The 26,527-nt window shown below is 39.7% G+C and overlaps 1 protein-coding gene across 1 annotated transcript in view; it reads left to right on the top strand.

The window, feature by feature from the left end:
* The window catches only part of MEMO1 (mediator of cell motility 1), a 55,938-nt gene extending 30,649 nt beyond the window's left edge, over nucleotides 1-25,289 (top strand). The window contains exons 2-9 of the mRNA XM_065400842.1: nucleotides 1,118-1,199; nucleotides 4,774-4,842; nucleotides 8,838-8,950; nucleotides 9,629-9,740; nucleotides 11,036-11,178; nucleotides 12,243-12,319; nucleotides 23,245-23,349; nucleotides 24,629-25,289. Of these exons, the coding sequence (XP_065256914.1) occupies nucleotides 1,118-1,199; nucleotides 4,774-4,842; nucleotides 8,838-8,950; nucleotides 9,629-9,740; nucleotides 11,036-11,178; nucleotides 12,243-12,319; nucleotides 23,245-23,349; nucleotides 24,629-24,760 (833 nt within the window). The 3' untranslated portion in view covers nucleotides 24,761-25,289. The remainder of the gene's footprint in view (nucleotides 1-1,117; nucleotides 1,200-4,773; nucleotides 4,843-8,837; nucleotides 8,951-9,628; nucleotides 9,741-11,035; nucleotides 11,179-12,242; nucleotides 12,320-23,244; nucleotides 23,350-24,628) is intronic.
* The last annotated feature ends 1,238 nt before the right edge of the window (nucleotides 25,290-26,527 follow it).

Below are 26,527 nucleotides of genomic sequence, written 5' to 3'. Positions count from 1 at the left end.
ATACATTGCAAGTGAAAGTGACTTAGACAAATGCATGTGGTAAACTGAAAAAAAAAAAAAAATTTCTTTACTCTTTTTGTTATAATAGTATATTATGTGTTACTTGTAACAATAGTAAGTAAACATTTTTCAGATGGAAGTGAAATTTTTAAAAAGTTAATTGTGTTCCTTTAATAAAGAATATTGTGTTATAATATGGTAAATATCAGTTTCCCAAGAGTAGTTTTATACCAAGAGAGAGTACTCTGATGTAAATATATTAAAACGTATTTTCTTAATGTTGCCAATAACATCTCTGATTGAAAGGATTTCTTATAACCTACAAGGGCTAGTAAAGTTGCGAATGCTCAGCACCTGTCAGGGTGCTCAGTAGCTTGTGGCATTGGGCCCTAAAATGAAAACTATTAAATTAAATGGTATGAATACTGATTCTATAGGCCTGTTTACTGAACTCTAAACTTACTGCAAATACTGTACTTTTTCTTAATATATGTCTGGAATTTTCTCACTTTAGACAGCCTGGTATCTGCTTTACAGGTTTCTAGCTCACAGTTTGCTATATAGTCAATTAGGGATCGTTAACAAACAACTGTATCATAGCCATTGGCCACCTCCTTGAAATTATATTTAATCAGTAATACTTGGTAGCTAAGGCCTTTGGTCACATGCATTTTGTTCATACTGTTTTCTCTAGCCCACATAGTTCTGATTATTCATTTTGAAATCTAAAACAGTAGATAATTAACAAAGTAAACTAATTGAGTGTATATCATCACCCCCTTGTGAGATTGTCAGTGATAGTTGTGGCCCTGCACACATTATGTGTATGTCTTCTGTTCACCGAACAAGAACAAACCGGTTGCGCAAATGATGAAGTAATTATAGTTTTGGAGGCTAAAACGTTCCTGACATGACCTTAAGCAATATGGGCCATGCTGCTTTTATAACTTTTGTTTGCTTGTTTATTTTTTATAGTCTTGAAACACAAACCTTTGATTTTATTTATAATGGTTTTAAATCTCATGGTAATATTTTAAGATTACTGATTGTACTTGGTTATATTTTAAACTGTGCTAGATTGTTTGATTTTTTCCAATATTTCCTTGTATTTTTGTAGGACCCCAGCTGAATGCACAACTAGAAGGTTGGCTTTCTCAAGTACAATCTACAAAAAGACCTGCTAGAGCCATTATTGCACCGTAAGTTTCATATCTGTATTTTAACATTTGCGATATTAAGTCCTTTCTTCAGATCTTTCTTAAAGTATTGTTTTTTGCCTAAGTAGTATGCTGACTGGGCTCCAATTAAATTGGGGTTCTCAAACTGGGCATCGTGACCCCTCAGTGGGTTGCAAGATGGTTACATGGGAGTCGCGAGCTGTCAGCTCCATGGGGCTGACAGCCCTAAGCCCCCATTAAATTAACCCCCCCTACCCTGTTTTTAATTTATAAAGGGGTCTCACTCAGAGGCTTGCTGTGTGAAACGGGTCACCAATACAAAAAGTTTGAAAACCACTGAAAATACTCTGAATATCATGAAAACTGAGGCATAAAACCTGTACACAGTATAATATGTGATTGATTATTAGTTTCTGTGGACAGATGAGATAATAAATGCATTCCTTTTCCCAGAAAAAGGTTTGTTCCTACAAGCCAGTTCAGAGGTGATTTAGTAGAGTGATAGTAAAAAGATTGCAAAGTCGTCAGAAGGGACTTCGATTCTTTCTTTGTCTGTGTAGCACCAAGCACAGAATTGGTACATTAATAATAATAATGGCTACCTAGATTCTGTAAACATCTTATACTAATGTGCATTTTGACTTGTGGATCAGTTCAGGTTTATCCTTTTTTGCTTCCATTTTTTTTCTTTATAAGAATTTCAGTTTTAAATGTTTTTAAAATAATATTTGATTGGGGTTCTAGAAAAATCTTTGTATGACTCTGCTTGGTATGTCTGCATCTGAAAAATGCCTTCAGAATGATTAAATAGAATTTGTACCATGCTTTCAAAAAAGTTACTCTTTGGGCTGTGAACAAGCTAGATACAGTTAAGCCCAAATGCTAATTCTCTTCAGACATTTGAAATAGCAGGAAAAAGTGGCTTATTAATATTCCTCCTTGTCCAAAAGAGCAGTGACACTGACTAATTCTAGACTTCTAGGTAATGCATGAGATAGTTGTCTTTTCAATGGTCAAACAGGACCATGAACTAAATACACCTCTACCCCGATATAACGCTGTCCTCGGGAGCCAGAAAATCTTACCGTGTTATAGGTGAAACCGCGTTATATTGAACTTGCTTTGATCCGCCGGAGCGCACAGCCCCGGCCCCCCCGGAGCATTGCTTTACCACGTTATATCCAAATTCGTGTTATATCGGGTCGCATTATATCGGGGTAGAGGTGTACCCTGAAAGATCATGCCCTTATTAAATACTATAAAAGTTCTTAACTTTCACTGCAGTGGTGAAGTAATGTCAGGCCATAGAAATCTTTTAACCCAGTTTTCCTTGTGTTCCTTCAGTCTCTGTGAAAGCAGTGAACACATTCTGATTGAACCTTAGCCCCATGCAAAGATCAAAGAATATCACTTCTAGTGCAAACCATAGGGAGGGTGAACAGATACTGGAAATAACAGTTGTAGTTTGGTCAGGAGTATATTCTTATTCCTTTTGGGACTATATCATATACTAGCATCAAAGACACTGAGAGCCATAAAATTGTATTGTTTGCAGGAATAACAGTTACTGCAGAATTTATAAACACTTGTGCAAGTGTCTGAACTACCAAAGTAACATAGCAAATAGGAAAATAAAAAGAGCACAGCTATTTTGCAAAAAGCCTAGCCATGTTTTTAAAACTATTAACATAGCAATAAAATCTTAGACTGGCCATGCAGCCCTATATAGTTTTCTATCTGCAGGATAGATTGGAAAAATAACAGCTAGCCATTTCTAAAACACATTCAGGTAGAATTGGCAGAGGAGACATAAGATGACAGAATAAAAGAATGAGGCCAATCCAGTTTACTATGAGATGGGAAAGATATGTTAAGGTAGGATAATTTGGTTATAGTGACTTTTATTTAAATGTAATGCTTGATGTATATTTATAACAATATTACAGAAGTTACAGTAAGAAACTGGACCCAAATCCTGCAAACATTATGGAAGACAGTGTGGTCAAGTGGACAGATACTAGACTGAGTTCTGTTTCCAGCCTTGCTACTGATTCTTTTTGTGACCTTGGGAAAATCATTCATTTATCAGTGTCTCTGCTTTCTTCCCTGTAAAATGGGACTGCGCTGCTTACCTTCCTTGATAAAAATGGATGGAGATCATTGAATGAAATAAGTAGTGTAGAGAGAAATTACAGACTAGGTAGTCAGATTTTTACGATCACAAGGGATCATTGTGATCTACTCTGACCTGCATAACAGCCATCAAATTTCACCCAGTGATCCTGCATTGAGCCCAATAATTTGAATTGCAGCATATCTTTTACAAAGATAAACCCTCTTGACTTAAAGGATTTCCAACTCACTGTGTAAGCTTGTTTCAATGTGTAATTGCTTTCACTGGTAATTTCTTATTTCCAGTTTGAAGTTTTCTGTCTTCAACTTCTAGCCATTGGATTTTGTTATGCCTTTGCTAAATTAAAGAACCCTATACTGTCAGATATCTTCTCTCTGCATAGATGCTTATAGACCACTTCTGTTGTAAGATTGATCTCCTTACGTTTCTTGTTGAAAGGTGTTTTACAGACCACAAATCATTCCTGTAGCTCTTTTCTGAACCCTATCCAATTTTTCAACATTCTTTTCAAAGTGTGGACACCAGATCTAGACATAGGATTCAAAACAAGTAGTCTAAATGACTGGAAACCTTTTGGCATATGATGGGTCTGGAAAACCAGGAAAGGGAAGGAGCATCTCCTCAGCCAGTGATGGCCATAGAGTGTGATAGGAAATGACTGGGTTCAACCCCACTCCTCTCATTTAATTTCCCAATAGTTGTAACCATTACTGTGCTAGATTCCATGCATTTACCCCACACCCATTTATTCTCTGGCAGATGTATTCCTTTCATTGCCAAGGTACATCCCCTCGCTTCCTTTCCCACTTGCTTCCCATCACATATAGTAGTCCTTTAGTGCTAGAATATAGGTATTGCTTTCACCTTCTTCTTATTCATTCCTCTGTGTTGCTACAAAGTGCTAATGATGTACAGTTGTATGGTGTGCAGCATATTGACAAACATGAAGACCTAGGTGACCATGGATTTGTTATAGTATCTTAGATAAGTAACACAGCTTAGTTAGTGCCAAGGGCTGCCTTTAGCAATGAGAGGTACAATGCCTATAAATAGTAGTAAATACAATATGTACAGTATATCTGGGATGTCATGTGCCAGTTAACCTTCAGTGTTGTGGGTTTTTTTTTTAGGTTTTTTGTCTTACAAAGATTTCAATTTCTTTTGCCATTTTCAAATAAGCTGTCAGTTTTGTTACTACTTTAAATAGCCTTTCATAAGGAAAACAGTGGAACTTCTTCAAAAATAAATGTTTAGAACATATTGTAACCAGCACATCCCACATATACCTAATATTGCCTTTTAAAAGTGTCAGCCCTGGTTAATACTTGCCAGCTCTTATTTCACAAGTTGATGTTTTGATCATTCTCTTAACAAGTTTTTCTTTTTAGATTGCTAATATTAATATGCTACTTGTTCTCAGTCTTAAACCTAAAAGTTAATTTTAAAATATGTGTTTTGTAGACATGCTGGATATACCTACTGTGGGTCATGTGCAGCCCACGCTTACAAACAAGTGGATCCTACTATTACGTAAGTAGCACTAAAATATCTCAGTTTTTATATATATATATAAAATTTACAGTGGAAAATGTTCTTTAACAGCATAGGTTAAGCTGACTGCAGCTCTTCTGATTATGTTCTGAAATGTTGAATTTTCAGTTGTGATTGATAGTACATTTTATAAAAAATGGTCATGTTTCCTGGCTAAACTCCGCCAACTGGAAAGGTGTCAAAAACATATTTTCATTACTTTATGTTTTAGACCTTAGCATACTGCCTAACCTTTATTTTGCCCTCCTGTAAGCACAATGCGTAGTTTAAAAATAAAAATATCAAATATTTAGTGTAACCCTGTTGGAGATGAAAATTTGTATTATATTTTTTTCTGAACATTTGGGGAGAGGAAACTTATTTAAACTTGAAATTTACTGGGTCTTGCCTCTTAAATTGAATGTACTCTTCTGTCTGTATTTTGTAGTTATAGCATTAGTTTGATATTTATTGTTTGTTGTTTATGATATCTCTCAGTTTCAAAGGGAGTCTGAGCTGTTTCTTTGGTTACAGTTACTTTTTTAAAGCACATGAAAGTAAGATCTTAATCCTGCAATAAACTCTGTTGGTTCATGAGTTTACCCCTATAAAACTCATTGTGGGATTAGTGTCTATGTGTAGCAAGATTCTGTTTGCTCCAAATGGGCCAAATTCAATGGCATGCCTTGATTAGTACCTTACTCTCAAGTTCATATTTCACATGTAGTCCTACTGATTTCACTGGAAGTGTTTGTAAAGTCAGGTGCTATTCTGTTTGAGTAAAGGTGGCAGAATTTGGCAAAATATTTTTAAAGTACTATGACTGTTTCTCATGGTTTTATTACAGTGTAACTCCATTGAAACTGGACTTGACACAAAACTGGAGTAATTCAGTGGTAGCTGTTTATGTGAACTTGATCCAGCTCCCTTTCATAGTCAGTGGACGCACCCTCACCGGCCTCGGTGGAAGTTAGACCAAGCCCTGTATAGTCATAGATTTTTAGGATCATTACAATTTTCCAGTCCAGTGGTGCTCAAACTGTGGGTCAGGACCCCATTTTAATGGGGTCACCAGGGCTGGCTTTAGACTTGCTGGGGGCTGAGCCCCACCGCCTGGGGCCGAAGTCAAAGCCTGAGGGCTTCAGCCCTGGGTGGCAGGGCTCAGGTTACAGGCCCCCTGCCAGCTTGGGGATGAAGCCCTTGGGCTTTGGCTTTGACCCACCGGCCTGCAGCAGTGGGGCTTTGGCCCCCCACTCCTGGGGTCATGTAGTAATGTTTGTTGTCAGAAGTGGGTCGCAGTGCAATGAAGTTTCAGAACCCCTGTTCTAGTCTGATCTCCTGCATAACACAGGACATAAAATTCCACCCAGTAATTCCTGCATCAAGCCCATAACTTCTGGTTGAGATAGAAAATATCCTTTAGTAAGACATCCAGTCTTAAATTCTCCAGGGGTCTATAAGTATAATTACACAAAAAAACTACATTAAAAGATCATTGGTGCAAAGTCAAGAACTCAGAAAGTAGAAGATGCCAGAATTAAGGTTGCCTGTACAACACAATTAGTGACCACCTCTGAAAAGTTTTGTTAAGTGACATTGAACCTCTGTGGCAGAGGCAGAAATAGAATCCAGTTCTCCAGGGCAGCATTTGGCTGCCTTAACAATGAGGCAGTCCTTTCTCTTCCTGCAATCCTTGGCCTCATTCACTACCCACCTTCCAAAGCTGGCAGCTCTTTCACAGAGCCACAAACACGGGCGTGTACCTGGTGTGGTTCACAAACTCCCCTGCCCCTTTTGTGGCAAGAGGGAGACCCTGGTACACATCTATTGCGTCAGGTTGCAGCCCCTCTTCTAGCTCCTCCAGAATCTCTTATTGAGATTCTGGGTGTACTTCTCCCCGCACCTCCTGATTTTGGCAAACCCCATCTGTGATCCCACTAAGTCGTGAGATCTACTTTTCAACCTCCTCCTGGCGTTGGCCAAGATGACCATCCATCATATGAGGAAGAGGAAGCTGGCTGGGTGAGGGGGTGCTCTGCAACTGTGGGGCCTACTTTTATTTCCTCGTCCAATCACACGTCCAGGCAGAGTTCCTCTGAGTGGCATCCACTCACTCCTGAGATGCCTTTGAAGAGTGATGGGTGCTGTCGGGCGTTTTCTGCTCAGTGTCCCCTTCTGGTTCCCTAATTTTTACCCTATGACCTTCACTTACCTTTCTGTTTTTTCATTTGTTGTCCCCCGTATTCAGTTGTGGCCCAGGTCCACTGGTCCCTCCCCCCTGGCTAAGGACCTAGGCCTGCCATTTTCCCCAGATCTACAATAGGTACAAACCTTCCAACTCCTGCAACAAATGAGGCAGGAGTCCTACAAACAACAGCTTCCTTCACTATACAGCCGTGACTCATCCCCAAAGCAGGTCCAGCTTGTGCACAGAATGAGGTCCTGTGGAAAAAATGGTATATGATCACTGAAGTCAGTGGGAGTTACTAATTGTTCCAAATGTACTTGTTCCGAAAATGCACAGGCACAAAACTGGTCTGCAGTTGCCTGCTGAACCACAGGGCCAGTTACTGTAGTTTAAAAAATGAAAATCTGCATGTATTTTGCTAGTTGCAGCATATTTCACAACTTCCTTCCATGTATTAACAATCAATTCTCATGTAAAGTATCTTCAGTGTTTGATTGAAATATGCATTTTGAAGCTAAATAGTGATACTTTAAGATAGATAGTGTTAGAAATAATAAACCAGTTTCTTTTTTGTTTCATCAGTGGTTTATCAGAAAAAAAGCAAACCATGGCCAAAAGTAGTAAAGTTATTCTGATTCTTTCTGAAATATTTTGAACAAAATGAGAACAATTTTTTTTAAAGGAAAACAATTGATAACACTATATGGGTATGTTTTCTGCATTGACATTTCTAGAACAAGTTCCACTTCCCAGATTTAATGGCATTGAATTGCTGGATTTTTTTCTACGTCACTTATTGTTTACCACATTGCTTGTTCTAAACTTGCAGGAGCACCTCATTCTGCCTCAGCTGAGGAACTGTATTTTCTGGATAGATTTCAAAGTGGATTGATGCAGCACGTCAGCATTTTTTCCTTTGCTTTGCTCCACCACTGCTTGCACAAAAAGCAAAGCACAACAAAACTGGTGGTATCTACCTGCTGAAGCATTATCATAGATTTCCCATGCAAAGGGAAGACTGGTTCTGAAAATTTCTCTGGCAGGAAAGACTGACCTTTAATCAGGACCAGAGACTTGCTGAAATGACTACCTGTTGCCCACAAAAAGACAAAGCCTGCAGTGCCAGTAGTATGCTAATGACATGCAGGTCTATGTAGTTTTTTCATGTAGCTGATTCACAGATAACAGAGTGCTTGAAGGAGACTAGAGCGTTGGAGAAAAAAAGCAGCTCGTTTAAATCGAACTCAGGAAAGACTGTAGTGAAGTGAATCAGAAGAAGCTTTGAGTAATTGATAATAAACATACCACCCAAGCCTCAGTGGGTGGCATGTGCCCTCAGCTACTTAAGATGGTGTACAACATGGGACTCATGTTGGACTCATCACTAACTCGGGAGAATCAAATATCATCTATCAGTAAAGGCCTGCACTACGGTAGGGATATTTTCTAACCAGCTCAGTTAAACTAGTTTTCATCATCTAAAGGAGGCTTTAAAACTGGCTCATGCTGTAGTGCAGACCCTGTTTTAGGTGGTTTAAGGTGGCCTTAACCCATTTTTACTGAACCAGCTTCAAGATCACCACTCAAACACTCAGCACTTTGCAGCATCAGACCCTAAGTGACCAAGAATTGAACCATGCTCTTGCTCTTGGCAAAGTAGAGCACTACCATTAGCCACCAGTTTAACCCCCCAAAAATTAGAAAAAAGTTTATCATTTTCTTTTTCAACTTTTTTTTTTTTTTTCTAACACAGTGTTTTGTGGGAGTACAGTTGTTCTGATTTTGGTTTTTGTATTAATTATCCTAGCCGGAAAATTTTCATCCTTGGGCCTTCCCATCATGTGCCCCTTTCCCGATGTGCACTTTCCAGTGTGGAGATATATAGAACACCTCTGTATGATCTTCAAATTGATCAAAAGAGTATGTATATAGTAAGCTTGCGTCTTTCAGATTTCTGTATTTTTTAAATTATTTGTATTACTGCAACACCTAGGAGCCCTAGGTTTTGGGTGGGTGGGGCGGGGCGTGTATTTAGAAGAAAAAGTCCATAAATTACCAGTGCAAGATAATACTTGTAACCTCATAAACAGGTAGAGAACTGTTTTTGTCATATTCAGCAGTTTGTGTTTTGTGCAATGGCCGATGGCTAAGGTGCTATATTAATAAACATACACATCCAGCAGCAGCTCATTTGATCAACTTTTTCCTCACCAATATAGAATCATATGGTCAGTGGAAATCTAAAAACACAAAGATTAGGTGGATGAGTACATGTTTCAATATATTTTTTGTACAATTTAAATCTTTTATTCCATAATGACTGTAGAAAGCATCTCGAAGATGCTAAAGATGTCACTGCTTTACATAATGCATTCTTAACTGTAAGATACAAACTTAATTAAAAATGTTGTAACTTGGTTTTAAATGCAAGTTGCACTTCAATTAGAAAGCTACAACGGAGAATGTTCTGTGATCATAGCCCCCAGAGGCAGGGTGTATTATTTTAGTGTGCCACTTCTAACAAGATACGCTGTAATGTAATTTTTGGTAAAAATTTATTTTAATGAAGCATTTTAATACATTTTTTAATCTTTTCAGTTTATGGAGAATTGTGGAAGACTGGAATGTTTGAGCGTATGTCTCTACAGACCGATGAAGATGAACACAGTATTGAAATGCATTTGCCTTATACTGCTAAAGCCATGGAAAGGTACTATGGCTAAATGCTTATTTTGCAACACCTAAAATTATATATTTGAACTGCATGTGTGTTCCAGTAGGAAGAAGTGATCCTCTTTTGGTGGGAGAATGATAATTTTTTAACAGAAAAATTTAAGATTACAAATTCGAGACTTGAGATTTCTTGGTAGGAAGGAAACTGGGAGCAGGGCAAGCAGTTGAGCAATCAAATCTGACCATCCTGTAGAAAGAAAGTAGTTAGTATTGTATATTGACTCGTGAATACAGTTAATTTGGGGGAAAACTTCCTAACAGTGAAATCTACGAGTCTGTAAATTGTAAGGCCAGAAGTGAATTTTTATTTGCAAAGCTAGGTAAAATTAATTAAATCTCCCATGTGGAGATATACATGTAAAAGACTTGACAAAATACTAATACTGTAAATGTACAGCAGGGAACAGTCCTGCCTTGAAATATGTAAGAGATGACTTAATAAGTCTTCCATATCTCTAAATGTTAGGATTCTGTGACTGGTTCACTGAACCATTTGCCCAGTTTAAAAAAAAATTCGAATAGTGTTATATGTTTTCTATTGAGGTTCCAAAATTTGTATATACTTTTGGCAACTTAAAAGTCAGTGTCCAGTTGATAGCTACTTTTGTTACAGGTGATCCCTATGATTACTATAACTAAAAGAGAGTAAGGAAAAACCCACAGGGTTCAGGGGCTGTCCCTGGCCCCCCACGCTGGGCTCCACTCCTGGCCCCACTGTGGGGGAGGGGTCTCTGGGCGGGGGGCGCTGGGCATAGGGGTTGGTGGGGTGGGCACTGTGGTTCTCAACCTGCGGCCCAGGTAACAAATAGGTTGAGAATAAATAGATTGAGAACCACTGGTGTAGAAGGTCAGCATCACTTACGTCCTATCTTGCGGCTTAAGTACAGTTTCAGTGGTGTGTATCCGTTGTGTTGCTCCTCTACATAGGGGACTTTGCCTCTTTGATTTTGTCCATAGTCACTTGTTTACTGTTTCCTCTATAGAGTTGGTTTCTTCTGTTGGTTTTGTGGCTTTCTCACACTGCAACTAAGGAGAGAAAAAAGATTTTTGAAAATAAGAAAATGTTGCAAAATAGCAAACATTGGCAGGGGTCTTGGGGAAGGTGTAGTATCTAAAGCTATTTTTAATTGTGTTTTTTAATTAACTACATTTCAGGTCAATAGTGTCCTTTTAAGGGGCAAATTTATAATTTCAGTTATCATACCTTGAAGAAGAACTCTATTCTTAAAATTAATATTTTAAATATGAAATCTTTTTTCTTTTGCTTATAAGCCATAAGGATGAGTTTACCATTGTTCCAGTATTGGTTGGAGCACTGAGTGAGTCAAAAGAACAGGAATTTGGAAAACTCTTCAGTAAATACCTAGCAGATCCTAGTAATCTCTTTGTGGTTTCTTCTGACTTCTGCCATTGGGGTAAGTTACAGGTTTTCTTTGTATTATAGCAATGTGGTAGCTACATTGTAGCTATATTTGAGCAGGCCCTTTCATTAAACATTCTTTGGTGCTTAGAACTTTATGGTAAATTTATCCTTTGAACGTAAATGATTTTCTGCCTCTGTAAGGCCAAAAGGGAATTTTTAAAATTAGGTTAAATTAAATTTGGCAGCCTTTGAGTTATCAGTGGGATGGGAGAGGGCGGTAGTGAAGGTATGTGTTACATGCTTCTCTGCATTATTACAGCCTGGTAACAGTGATTGTAGTTCTTTGCTCTTATGTTGTTCTTCTGTGGATTTAAAAGGAATTTACAAAATTAGTTAACTGATTTATGAAACATGCCAACATCCCTATGATGGAAGTAACTATACCTATTTACAGATGCGTAAACTGAGGCACAGTGCTTATGTGAATTACCTAGGATCATACATCAGGTGTTGGTGGCAGAGTCAGAATCCAGGAGTTCTGAGTTCCATTTTGTTGTGTTAACCAATAACACTTTGTTTATGTAGCTTTTTAATGTATGATTATGGCTGATAAAGGGACTGTTTCAAAAAGGTACACCCTTTATTACTGGTTCTGGTGTGCAGGCAGGAGAGAACATCATAACTTTCAGATTCCAGATTGATTTTGCAGGGCTGTCAGTGAGAAAAAACGTCCATTTACTTGTAAACTGAGCAAATTTGATATGAAGTCATTGGTAGGCAATTAACATTGGACCACACAATGCCATTTTTACATGGTCATTTTTCAAAGTATAACTGCACTTTAAGTGGTATGGTTTTAATTTCTGTGTTTCTGGTGAGGTTCTGTGGTGGTGTTTGGAATGGAACAGAAAGATATAATGGAAAATACCATTCTTTTATGAATATCTTAAAGGCATCACTTCCAATTTTTGATTTACAATTGATTTTACGTTAGATTGGCTACCAAAGGTGTGGGTTCAGGTGTACTTTGCTTTTCATTATAATTGAAATCATTTTGGGGAGTGTTCTAGCTACTAATCTGTCCCTTTTTATTTTGTACATGATTTTTGTTTCAAGGTCAAAGGTTCCGTTACAGTTACTATGATGAATCCCAAGGAGAGATTTATAGATCCATTGAGCACCTAGATAAAATGGTAAGATTTTCAGATTTGGGGCAATTAATTGTCTCATAAGTTTCTCCTTCACATGACTTTGAATGCTTCTAGACTCTCTAAGAAAATATTCAAGATTTGATACATTGTTGATTGTATGCTTTTTCTCTCTCACTTGTCACACAGCGGGTTTTTAACTACTGTACTGTAGTCAGTGTATTGGCAGCTGGTATCATACACTTTACTGAGTGTGCACAATGTATAGTGGATGTAATTATTGTGATACAGGAGGGCCAGGGAGCAGTGTTAGAGGGGAAATATATAAGCCCAAGGCTAATTAAGGAGTGGTTCCCTGTAGACTAGGGAGGATGGCTACAGGTTAATTGGAGCACCTGCAGTCAATTAAGGCCCTGTCAGGAACCTAATAAACACCCCCTGCTTCAGGCAGATAGGGAGAAGGAGGAAGGAGAGAGGACTGGAGCTTGGAGGTATTCTGCAAGACTTGAAAGATCAGAGAACCAAAGTAAGGGAGACCCTGCCCCAGCAGGGGAGGGAGACTCCTTCCCCCAGCGTCTAAGGACCGAAGGTACCCCACCCAAGGGGGATGAGGGTAAGAACCCGCAGGGGTTGAGAGGGCTGGGGCTCAGAGTAAAGAGCAAACCCAGACCCCTCCCCCGCTTCCCTCCTTTACCACCTTCCCGGGCCAGTAGCGGGGCCCTCGGCGCCCCAAGAGCAGGGGCAAGGGTTGCATCTTAGCCCCCCACCAAGAAAAGTGCAGGACCCACCATACTAACATCGGCCATCTTGTCACTTTATGTAAATATTCCTTATGAGAAAAAATGCTTGCCTGACCGCTCGAAATTCCCTCAGTGTAATTTTTTTGTTTAAATGTAGATATATCTGTATTTAGGGGAAGCAATAAACCTTATGACTTAGAACATAAAGTTTTGTTAGCTTACATTTGTAATAGTGCTAGTTTCATTAGACAGGGATCATACCTATGTTGTTGCTGGTAGTTTCAATAGATTTGATGCAGCTATCGTGGGGAAAAGGTAGGGGTCACACTGGCCAAGGAAACTAGAGCCACTTGTGTTCCATTGGGACTGTCACCCACATCCTCTCCTTACTGTAAAATACGGAAGGAAAAAGCACCTGCCTAGGTCTACAACTGCGTTTCTGTAGAGGTTTAAGTGTAGACCCTCCCGTCACTGTAGTTAATCCACCTCCCCAAGAGATGGTAGCTAGGTCAACAGAATTCTTGCATTGCTCTAGTGCTGTGTATTTAGGGGCTTAGGTCGGCTTAATTACGTTAGTGAGGGGTGTGGATTTTTCACACCCCTGAGCAATGTAGTAGGGCCCACCTAACTTTTTTGTGCAGACCTGGCCGAAGAATCCAGCCTATATTTGGGTCTGGATTTAGATGTGCTCCATACACAAAAGTCAGGTAGCTTCTGATCTCTCTTCCAAGAGAACGTGGATGATCCCAAGTCAATTTCCCAAAAGCAGCAAGACCTTCTAGGTTTTTTTAAGGTACTGAAGTGACCAGTCAGTCAGTATCCACTTTGAAGGAACCTGGAGGAACGCTAGAAGCCTTTTGTGTCAGTTACTCCTGGTTGTCTCAGATTCATATGTCCTCATCATTTTCTGCGGGGAGCCGCAGAATGTACTTAAGAAAAATTACTTCAACTGCCTTTCTTTAAGAAATGCACTTAAGTTCAACATTATCATGAAGATACATTGCAGGAAATCCAATACTTCCTTGCAGAGAATGTCACTGAGCCCATGTTACTGCGTCAAGGAGGAAAGGGTATTTATTCCAGGTTCTTCTTTGTCCCAAAAATACATGAGGACTTAGGCCCATTCTGAATCTCAGAGATCTAAATTATTATCTAGTGGGGAAAAAATGGTCTTTGGAAACCAGTAGGATTCTTCTAGAGCAGAGGTTCTCAATACAGAAGGATCGAATCATACACGCATTTAACTTGCACAAATTCAATTATACGCGCTCGGCAAAAAAAAAGGAGAGGAAAAATAACAATTTAAATAGTGCGGGCTGAGCGAGGCGGGCGGCTGGTATCCCTGAGAGACTGGCAGCGGGCTGAGTGGCTGCCCAGCCACCGGCCCCGATCAACCCGCTGAGGGTCTGGGGTTCCGGCTGCCGGCTCCTGCCAGCCGGGGTCACAGCCACAGGCCCGCTCAGCCCGCTGCTGGCTGAGTGAACGGAACCCCAGGCCGGCAGTGGGCTCAGCGGCGGCCGGGACCCGCACCCTGCCATTAAAAAAAAAATCGGGTCCTGTGCCACCTTTGGCACGTATGCCGTAGGTTGAGGACCCCTGTTCTAGTGTATACTGTGTATACAGTGGAGTCACATCTCACGGGGGTTAGGTACTGTACTTTATGGTAATTTTCACTATATGCGATTTTCCGCTTATGCACTGACCTTAGTATCTAACCCCCGCGTAAGATGTGACTCCAGTGTATGTGGTCTGTGAAGCACTGGCATGATGTGGAAGATGCATGGTCACGTAGGCTGGCTTCTAACCTTATTTATGGCTGTTGTATGGTGTTAAAAGACAGAGAAAATACTCTAAATACTTTCCTGTTATTACATTCTTTGAGTTGTGTCCCTATGGGTGCTTCACTTCAGGTGATCAGAGATTTTCAGTAGCAGTGCCCGTTTGGTCTGTGCATGCTCCCTGCACATCCTTGTGCCCCATACCAAGGATATATAGGGCTACTGCGGGCAAACTGCTCTCTGTTTCTTCTCAAGTGCCTTGGCCTGAGACGGAGCATGTAGCATGACCACTTCTATCATTCAGAGTTTAGCTTTAGAATCCTCTAGTTTTTAGTTTAGTGTAGTTATTTACTTCTCCTTTAATTCATCTGTATGCTTTTGCGTGTTTTTGTGCTACAGGCTTGTTTTATACTTCTTTTTGCCTTAATGGAGGAGTTCCTTTTGGGGTTCATCCCCTTTGCCTCCAGGGTATGCCAGGATCTCTGGGATTTAAGCACTGTCTCACCTGTCAGGACCCGTCAGTGATGCACGTTCCAAGTGTATTCACTGGTTAGGGGGGACACACATCCCTGAAATGTGTATTATCTGCTCAGCCTTTAAAAGCAGAACTAGAAAAGATTGGGAGATTAGACTCAGGCTCCTGATAATAGAGCGAACCTTCCTCCCAGCTTCAGATCCAGGCCAAGAAATACGCCCCATACCTGGGTCTCTGAGCAAGCATAGTGCCCCATCAACCTCTGCATTGTATTCGCATAGGCCTTCATAGGAGAGATCAGTGGTGGATACTGGGAAGACTCATAAGAAGGGGAATGCTAGTTCTCATAAAGAGCCTATTTCAAAGCAATCCTAGTCTCCTCAGAAAAAGACCATGTTGGAGACTTTATGTCCCAGTCTGGGTACCACTGAGTCTCCAGGTTGCTTTGGTACCAGTACTGATTCTAGGACTTCAAGCTCTTACACAGGTGTGTTTGCAAATGTTTCCTTTGCAAAAAAATTAATTTAATTGATTTATTTAATAAAGTCAAATTAGAGAGAATTCACTTGTCCTCTGAAGAGTAGTTATGGTAAATTTGAAGACTAAATTTAATTTTTAAAGTGTGGAATTGATTCAGTTTTGCTAGAAATGAAAATTCCAGCATACATTTTAACTGGAGTTATTACTGACTGATCCATAATTTTGTAACATTTGAAGAGAGAGTGATAAAATTGTTGCTGTTCAGGACATGTTTAACTTTTTTTATTGTTAAATGTTGCCTGTTGCAGCCTTTCAATTTTTCTCCTTGGAAACATCCCTGGAGCTTTTTACTTTCCATGTCTGCGCTAGCCTCTTCCTTTCCCACCGTTCAGTTTCCTCACCGTGGGAACACTAATCCAGGGGAGGGCAGAGGTTTTTTAACCACTGTGTCAGTGGGGATATTTTCCAGTAAAGACTAGTGTAGACAAGGCCCATGAGTGGGAATCTGTTGAGATGGGCATCTTTTTAGAAGAGATAATTAAAGTATGGTAGCAAACACCTATTCTCATTTGTTCATTTCTGTGACCAAAGCTTGCAGTTAGCACAGGGTGTGGCATATTTAATTGAGCCACTGAGCCTCCTTGTACTGACTCTTTTCTTTGGCAGTTATTCAGCAAAGTCGGTATAGCATTTTTAATAATTCTGATGAAGTGATATCTACTATACCATGGTTGATCACTATGAGAGTAATTTTGTAATCTTACTTTTAGAGGGAGAAAACTAAAGTATACTCCATAGTAATATGCTGGTTTTGTCCCCCTCAGGGTCATCTTTCTTTTCTAACCAGTATTTGAATGTGTGACACCCTGTTCCTGTATTGAATTCCAATTTATTTGTAAGCAAACAGCACTCTCTATATGGAATCCCCATCTCTGTTCTGTTTTCCCCTGTCTGTTAACAGAGCTTGGAACCTTTGGTCTCTGATGAGACTTTGTTTTTCTGTGGCCTGGTCTACACTACAGGGTAGGTCGAATTTAGCCGCGTGAGATCGATTTAAAAATGAATGCGTCCACACAACCAACCTCATTCCATCGACTTAAAGGGCTCTTAAAATCGACTTCTGTACTCCTCCCCGGCAAGGGGAGTAGCGCTAAAATTGACTTTGCTGGGTCGAATATGGGGTAGCGCAGTCGCAAATTGACAGTATTGGCCTCTGGGCGCTATCCCAGAGTGCTCCATTGTGACTACTCTGGACAGCACTTTGAACTCCAATGCACTAGCCAGGTGCACAGGAAAAGCCCCGGGAACTTTTGAATTTCATTTCCTGTTTGGTCAGAGTGGCGAACTCAGCAGCACAAGTTACCATGCAGTCCCCCCAGAATCATAGAGCGTAGAATGTTTCTACGTTCCCCCCATCATCTCCGTCCCTGAGGTTATTGCAGATTAGAAGGCAAAAAAAATGCACTCGCGATGACACAATTTCCGAGCTCATGCAGTCCTCCTGCACTGATAGGGCACAGCTTAATGCATGGAAGCATTCAGGGGCAGAGGCCAGGAAAGAATTAAGTGAGCGCGAAGAGTGAAGGCAGGACGCGATGCTGAGGCTAATGGGGGAGCAAACGGACATGATCAAGTGTCTGTTGGAACTGCAGGAAAGCCAACAAGAGCACAGACCCTCGCTGCATCCACTGTATAACCGCCTACCCTCCTCCCCATGTTCCATAGCCTCCTCACCCAGAAGCCCAAGAACGTCGGGGGTGGGGGGAGACTCCGGGCACCCAGCCACTCCACTGCAGAGGATGGCCCAAGCAATAGAAGGCTGTCATTCAAACAGTTTGGTTTTTAGTGTGGCTACAATAAGCAATGTGGCCTTGTCCTTTCCTCCTCCCCCACCCCACCCGGGCTACCTTGTCCGTTATCTCATTTTTTTGGTAATTAATAAAGAAAGAATGCATGGTTTCAAAACAGTAGTTACTTTATTTTGAAGGGGGGGGGGGTGGTTGGCTTACAGGGAATTAAAGTCAACAAAGGGGGTGGGTTTTCATCAAAGAGAAACACACACAACTGTCACACCAAAACCTGGACAGTCATGAAACTGGTTTTCAAAGCCTCTCTGATGCGCAGCGCGCCTTGCTGTGCTCTTCTAATCGCCCTGGTGTCTGGCACAAAACGATTGTCTGCCATTGCTTTCACGGAGGGAGGGGCGACTGACGACATGTACCCAAAACCACCCGCGACAATGTTTTTGCCCCATCAGGCATTGGGAGCATAACCCAGTATTCTAATGGATGGTGGAGACTGCGGGAACTGTGGGATAGCTACCCACAGTGCACTGCTCCGTAAGTCAATGCTAGCCACGGTAGTGAGGACGCACTCCACCAACTTAATGCGCTTAGTGTGGACATACGCAATCGACTTCTATAAAATCTACCTAATTTCATATGAATTTTGGAAATTTTCTTCAGCAGTTGTGTAGTAGGTGTGCAGCCTGTGCATCTTTGGAATTGGAAATGGCGCTGCAATGTTCTCCTCATGCAGGAGATCAACCATGTTTCCTCAGCTTTTGGTATGAATGCTTTCAGTTTCATATCCTATCCTCAGCCCACTCCTGTTTCCTCAGATACAATCCAGGTCTGGGTGGAATCTGATGGAAATGCTAAGGAACAATGTGAAGCTATTCCCTCTAGTTCTCTCCACAGAGAGAGACACAAAAAACCCTATGTTTTACCTTTTGAGGGTCCTACTCTATTTGGAGACAAGACCAATTTCATGCTGGGAAAGATAGTAACCATCACTCTTAAACTAACAACTTGCTCGAGTTGGGTCGCTATTTAGTAAAGCGCTTAAGCATATGCTTCATGAGCAGCGTAAATATTCTGGAATAAAGTGCCTTTTATTTCAGAATAGTATCCGCAATGGAGGGCTATTCCAGAATTTCTATTCTGGTCAATTTCCCTGCCTATATAAGGCATAAGGGACACATGTATCACTATCACAGCCAGCAGGCAGGGTGGATTTGATTTAAACCAAATTGATTTAAATTATGGTTTTTATTGAGTGTTACTCACTACATTCACTGACACTCAGTACTACTTTAAAGGTGAAATTGTAAAAGGAAAATCTGCCTATTTCAGCTATTTATTTTTTATCACAACTGCATCTAAAATGATAGTACCATAGAGTAACAACTATCTTTTTTGCTCAAACATGAGAATTCAAGAGTAGTCCAGAAGAAAGACAGGCAGTCCTTAAGAAAGAAGTATGAAATAAAAAAGTTTACCAATCTGAAGATCCTGCATGTTCAGATATGTTCCTTTCATCATCTTCAATGCAGCATCCTCCTGAGAAGGAACACTTCTCATGATGTTGTTTCATTCGGGCAACCAGGCCTTGCATTTCTTTGTTGCACTGTTTGCATTTGCACGCATGCCTGTCTTAACCACAGGTAGAGGAACGTCATTAAAATATTCCCAAACTGGGTCTCTTTTACGGCCTGCTGCCATTATAGCTTTTTCCCTTCTAGTGAGAGAATGGTATGGTAGATCTCAAATCAATGAAAGCTACACTCAGAAAGACCTGAAGACTTCTGGAATATGCTGCTCAAACAGTTTCAGTTTTGTTTCTACTGCCTGTCCCTCCGTTCTCACATTTATCTCCAGACTTCTTCTCCTTGTCCAGATCTATTTTGCCCCCAACAATCTTCTATTCACTGAACTTTTTGAAAACTTGCACTTTTAGAAAGAGGTAAGGGATTGACTGTGTGTATGCAAATTTTCAGAGGGACAATAGGGTTGAGGTCTATTATTTCCCATCTCTATATTTTATTTATTTAAAAACATTTTTGCTGTTAACAAGCATGTTAGCTCTGGAGAAACAAATCCACAGTTTGAGAACTGCAAAACTAAGCCTGGTGGTATCTGATGATATCTTCTAGACTGAGCACTGTCCAGTTGGGTAGATAGAAAGATTAACCTAAATAATCTATACAGAAGCCCCTGGAACCCCATAAGATTAGGTCCCTAATCCATGAACTATCGGAACTCATTTACAAAACTTTTCTTAAACATTACATGAATATATTGTCTCATACTATAGAATTAGAATGTATAATCCCTATTCCATGATGAGATATCTTTGAGCTATAATGTATCTTAATTAAAACTATCTTTAGATAGGTTTTTTCCTCAAAAAGCATTTTATCAAAAAAATCCGATTTAAATAAAAAATCTCCAATTTAAATAAAAAAAATCTGATTATTTGCCACAATTTACTGATGTAAGAGCAGGGGGAGCATTTGTTTAGAAAAAAATGAAGAGTAATTTGTTCTGCTCCTGGCTAGAAAAAACTACCTGCCACAATCAGGACCAGATTGCTCACCTCAATTGCACTGGTGTAAATCTGATAACTGCATTTAAATCAGTGGGGGAACGCCTGTGTAATAGCGATCAGAATCTGGCTTCACTTGAAGCTTAGTTTAAGTATTATTTGCTAATATCCCATCACCTTTTATTTTTTCACTTATAAGATTCAGCTTACAAATCCATCAGTTCATATCGTTACTAGGACCAAAGTTTCCAAGAGCAGCCACTGATTGTGGGTGCTTTTGAGGTGTGATTTTCAGAAGTACTATGTACTACCTTCAGCTCCCATTAACTTTTGTTAAAGTTGTGGATGCCCAGCACTTCTGAAAATCATCTCAAGTTGGGCACAAAAAAGCAGAGACACCCAGAATCATTGCTGATTTTTGAAAATTTTGTTCTGGATATGTTACAAGCTGAGAAAAGTGAGCAAACTTGAAAAATGACTGCAAAAATAATTCGATTATTTGCATAAACTATTAACTGTTAGGACATTTCTACTTCTATGTGTATTCTACTCTTGTCCTACTTTTCTTAGAAACAAAGTAGATATTATGAAATTGACAATAAATATAATTGAATACAATATTATTGGACATTATAGTATGAAATACTGTATATAAAATAAGAACCTCATCTTGCAAACTCTTACTTACATGAGTAGCCCCATTGATTACTAAACCAGGAGTTAAAAATGAATTTTGTTATGTTAGATATTCCCCATCGCATTGCACCTGGGCACTGCAGATGTCATTTAATATGTGTTTGGTAAACCAATATATACTACATATATGGTGGTATTGTGGTATCCACATGATAAATTACAGAGCTGTGTGGTACTCTTTTCTCTAATTCATATCCAGCTGGACTCCTTCGACGCTTGCAGATTTCTAAACAGCTTAATGCAACTGCCATTTAGAATGAACAAAAACACAAAATACCAGGTGACAGCAGTATTTCCTTATTCTCTCAAACTGTGGGGTTTTCCTCCTGTACATTACACTGGCCTGAGAACCAGTATTGGCAGTACTCATTTTGAAATCAAGGATTCAAAAAATAGTTCCAGTACAATTTTTAAAATTCTGTAAACCATTGCTAAAATAGACGTTTCGGTAAAATGTGGAGAATGCATGATGATATATCGTGCAATGCAGGTTTTATTTATATTAGTTTGGGACGATGAGCTAAACTCTAAATGTTCCATGGTCATAACTTTTGTATCAAAATCAGCTTATTTGACGCTGATAAATACAGTGACCATTTAGTGAGGACAGCTGCTTAAATTGTCAGATAGAGTTCAGGATATTTCAGTGGCTTATTGCTGTGACATGAATCTTGTACCACACTGTAGGTTCTGTACTACATTAATGAAATGAATTTTTTTTTTATCTGCAAAATGTGTTCTGCTGTTCATAATTAAGGCTACGATTTAGTCATGGGTATTTTTAGTAAAAGTCATGGACAGGTCACAGGCAGTTAACAAAAATTCACTGCCCGTGACCTGTCCATGACTTGTACTATATACCCCTGACTAAATCTTAGCGCAGGGGGGATGGGGAGCGGGGGCAGTGGCACCAACTGCCCGGGGCCACCTGAGCAGCAGCTGGTGCAGTTGCCCCCGAGGCCGATGGGGCTGGCTGCGGGGTCGCCCGAGCGGCTGGCTCCGGAGCCGCTGCAGAATTCATGGAGATCACGGAAAGTCACGGAATCCGTGACAGACATGGAGCCCTATTCATAATCACAGTTGCAGTTGGCATATCTCATTCCATTTTGGGTATGCAATTAAGCTGATTCTACTTTACATAGCTGTACAATAATTAAAATTTACAAGAAAACTGGAGAGCTCAGGAGATTATCTTGTCTTTCAAATTGTTGTTCTCCAGTTCATATCCTTCCTAGGTCAGTAGTGAACGAAAGTTTATTACACCACTGAATAGCTTTATATGAAACAAGCTGGTCACAGTCCAGTTAGTGGACAAGTGTTCACATCACAGTTGGTACCCTTGCTGACTTTTAGCTAGAAAGGGAATAACTGAGTGAGTTGGAATGCTAAGGGCCAGAGCATGCCTTCCTGAAAATCCCTTGGAAAGCAAGAAAATTGCAGCATTTCTGGAAGAATGGGCCATTCTTTGTTTTGAGGGAAGTGTAAGTGGCATTGTCATCTCCCCAGCAGACCCTTTACCATGTTTAGGGCTTTGTTGTTGTGGGGGATGGATGGACTTGACTTGGTGTGAGAGGATGGCCGCTCTTGGGGTGACGATTTCTCCTCTTTCCATCCAACTTCCCCTAAACTCAAAACAGAAAAAAGCACCTCAGGAGAATTTCTCCATGAATATTGTGCACATGCTCTCTCCCCCTTGCCCCTCCCCCCACCCCCCCCCGCCCCCCGTGAACTTACTTCCACTCCCATGACAAGCGTACTGTCCTGTTCTGAACTACAGGGGAATTTCCTTGACTCATCAGTAGCTGGACCTCATTAACCCGTTGGCAACTTTAAGGACTAAGCATTTCCCAGACAGGAGAATGTAGGACAGGACCTATCACTGTTTGGCAAGAGGCAGCTGGGGAATAGCTGAGGAAGGTAGAAGCTGTAAGGTAGATTTGTTGTAAGCTATTTTACATGTATGTGATGTGTTATATGCTGACAAGGAAAGAGCAGCCTTTGCCTGGAACACTGGTGGGATTTTATTGGTGTCTGTATAAACATAAATTTTAGGATATGTAATTAGGTTTTATTTTCACATGTGGATTTTAGCCTGCCTAGTATTTGGTGCTACTGCTCTTCAGAAGCCCATAGGAGTAAAATTCCTCAGGGAGTAGTGTTGCCAGGGGAACAGGCAGAGGCAGTAGTGGGAAGGCAATATTCTTTATGTGGCTGTCTCAAGATTTGAAGGATAGTCCATGGATGTCAGATCATTCACGGCTTTGGAAGGTCATACCCCCATCCCTTCTTTTTATAAGGGACAGGGGCAAGGCAAACCCACAGTTAGAAAATACTGTTTATATCCTGAGATTCCCATGATTCAGAATTGAGGTTTTTCCTTCTCAAACACATCATGTAGTTGTGATGTCCATTAATTAAAAGGCTCACACATTTTAACTAGGTAGGCAGTAATCATTGCTATTGACTCTTTTTCAGGGTATGAGCATTATAGAGCAGCTAGATCCTGTATCTTTTAGCAATTACTTGAAGAAATACCATAATACAATATGTGGAAGACATCCCATTGGGGTATTATTAAATGTAAGTACCACTCTTTGTGAAAATGTTGACTTCTTGCAAATTTGTTTAAATTTCTCTCACCAATAAATTGCTACGGGCCTATTCCCTCTGAGACTGGAAGTCTGAATCCAGTTTGTTTTCCCAAGTTTTCAAACTCTGTAATTTTCTAGGCTGAAACACAGGCAAACTTACCTTTTACCACAGCTGGGATTTTCAAAAGTGCCTAAGAGAGATAAACATCAAGTTCCATTGAATTTCAATGTGAAATGGGCAACTAACTCTCCTAGACTCCTTTGAAATTCCCATCCCTAGTGAAATGTACAATATTAATTCCTGAATCAATAGTGGTAGCACATATATTTTAAAGAAAGTATGTTTGCCTGTATATTATTTATTTGGTGATTGTGAACTTATTGTGGCTTCTGACAATATTTCAAAGGGGAGTTGCACGCAGCAACTCTGAACCAGCTCCTAAATTAATAGCCATTATGGGCCAGATTCTATGTTATATTCTGGCTACTGTGTGCTCCTCTGGTGATACAAAGCAGCTGTAAACTTGGCTTAATTAGCTGATCACAGTGGGTTTGTGGCTGCTTCACAGCATTGCTGGATTCGTGCAAACCAGCTAGATAGTACTGGTGAGTTTAGTCTTGTATTTTTAAATGTAATTTAAAACACAAATGGGAGGGACATTATTCTTTTTTTATTTTAACCAGGGAGGATGTTATTCATTGGGAGGTTGAATCTCTGTGGAGAACACACTGAGGAATCTCTACAGGAGGGGGCCTGTGAAAAGATCTCTATTTGCAGTGTCTATATTGGGAAGAGTATTAAAAAAAAAAAAAAAAAAGTTAAATGTTGTAGCTCTGACCATGTTACCAAAATCACAGGAGTCTTTTTGTTAAAAATAATTCTACAATTTAGCAATAAATCTAGGTCCCTACATTTTGTTGTCTCTCTTGCTTCGCATTTTCCTTCTCTTAATGGTCCAACTGCCTCAAAGACTACAAGCACCAGTATTCAGTTTGCCTCTTGTAAAAAATTCCTACTGCACAAAAGATTACGTGAGGGATGGGTCTCTCTGCATGAATAATAGGGAGTCACATAGGTGGGGTCTCTCCAGAAGGTGTCCGTGGAGTATTTGGGGGTTTTGAGGAAAGGAAGGAGCTGCAGGAACGCATTCAGTCCAATTGAAGGAGGGGGCTGGGGACTAAAGTAGCAGAGTCTGGTGGCATAAATCATCTTGTGAATAACTTGTCCTTAACGTGTTTGTTTGTTTTCTTTTTTTGTTTTCATATAGGCTATAACAGAGCTCCAGAAGAATGGAATGAATATGAGCTTTTCATTTTTGAATTATGCCCAGTCAAGCCAGTGTCGAAACTGGCAAGACAGCTCAGTGAGTTATGCTGCTGGAGCACTAATGGTCCACTGAACCTCCGAACACTCAGGGATGCCACCTGCACACATACTATGTACGGGGTCCCAGCCTAGCCCTCACAAAGATACGGTTCCTGGTCTTCGGGTATACTGAAACCTCAAACTAATAGAACTCTCTTCTTTTCCAGTAGGTGTAGTCCTTCCTTAGTTTCAACTCATTTAAAAATGCTTTCTTGTTAAACCAATGGAAGGAAGGCTTGTGTCAAAACTTTGTGATTTAAAAAAAAAAGATGATGTCTGTAAAGGCCTGGTGGTAGACAGTCCTTGCAAATATAACATGTAAAGCATTTACCATATCCTAAATTTGCACTCTTTGCAGACCTGTGCACATGTACTCAGCTTTCAGAATAGTTTTGCCAGTTGTAAACAGAAAAAAGGGTGGGAGCTTTTTAATGAAAAAAAAAGCATTTATAAATGATCCTGTATTAGAATATAATAAAACTCCAGTATAGTCCATTACTAGCTGTGTTGTACAACAGATATCTTCTATTTTAGTTGCTAATAAAGGGCTACACAAACCAAAATAGTCTGATTTAAACTTATTGCTTTGTGTTCTGTATGTGAACTGCTTCTCATTAACATCATTCTCCTCCAGATTCTCATGCCTGATGATAAACTCAACCATTCTGTAAAATACTGTAGAATGTATTTTATATTCCACATTTATGTCATGACTTCTTCATTTACAGAATTTTTTTACCTCAAAGCTGTAGAATGAGTTCAGCTTTGCAAATTAATTTTTAAAATCTTTTTTTATATTTTAGTGTTTGCATTTATTTCACAGAACTACATATAAAAATTATCTTTTGGTATGTGATACAAATCTGTGTCAAAATAATGATTTTGGTGACTTTTTTAATGTCAAAACTTGATTATTCAATTTATAATGGATACAGTACTTTAATTGCAATAATAAAAATTGAAAACAGAAGTCTGCCAATTAGGTAATTCTGAAAACATATTCAGCATTCAGAGGTCATTCAGGCCAGACAGTGCTACGTTCATGCAACTGTTCCTTAAGGATTTGATTGAAAAAAGAAATTTCTCACGTTTGAATTCTTTAATAAGAAATCGTCTTAAAAAAATTCTGTTTCTTCCAACCTCTTGAAACATCACTACATCTTATGGGTTTCTTGAGCACTTCTCCAACCAAAATAATGGTAATTGTTTGTTCAATTAATACCATTTTTGGAAGTCTTCATTTTGTTTAATAAGTAGTGCAAATTGCGATGGCAGTAGTTATTGTTTAAGTAAATGGAGTTAACATTCCCTGACATTTGGTCTACTGTCAGGCGACCTTTGTATGTCTCATACTTGTCGCTTTTTTGGTGGGGGAGAACGTCTTTGTATGTAGACACTACTTGCAGAAATAATTCCGCATCTAATTTTCCCTTAATTGGATGGTCACCACTTCAGTGATATCAGGTGAATGCTCCATTTATAAAATGAACTACTTTGCAGATATTTTTATGCCATCATAAGCATCAGTCTTCACTCTTTGCATGGCTTCTCTATATTAGTTGCCTTGCTGCTCTGACTTGTTCCTGGAAACTCTCAGCAGCAGATAGAAAATAATCTTTCAGGCTTTATCAAAGAAAATCTCACAAATATGTACAAATATATCTGAATTTGTATACTCTTCTATAAAGTTTCAAAGGTTTCTGATGACTGTGCCTTATTTAGCAAAACCCATTTGATCATTGAAATTAGCATTATTTTGCTTCTCTTCCACATGTTAGTGAATTCAAGGATTATTTAGAAT

The sequence above is a fragment of the Emys orbicularis genome, chromosome 3 (genome assembly GCF_028017835.1).
Source record: "Emys orbicularis isolate rEmyOrb1 chromosome 3, rEmyOrb1.hap1, whole genome shotgun sequence".
NCBI classification, from domain to species: domain Eukaryota; kingdom Metazoa; phylum Chordata; order Testudines; family Emydidae; genus Emys; species Emys orbicularis.
Note: the sequence above shows the minus strand (reverse complement) of the source record. Positions and strands in the feature narration are given on the sequence as shown.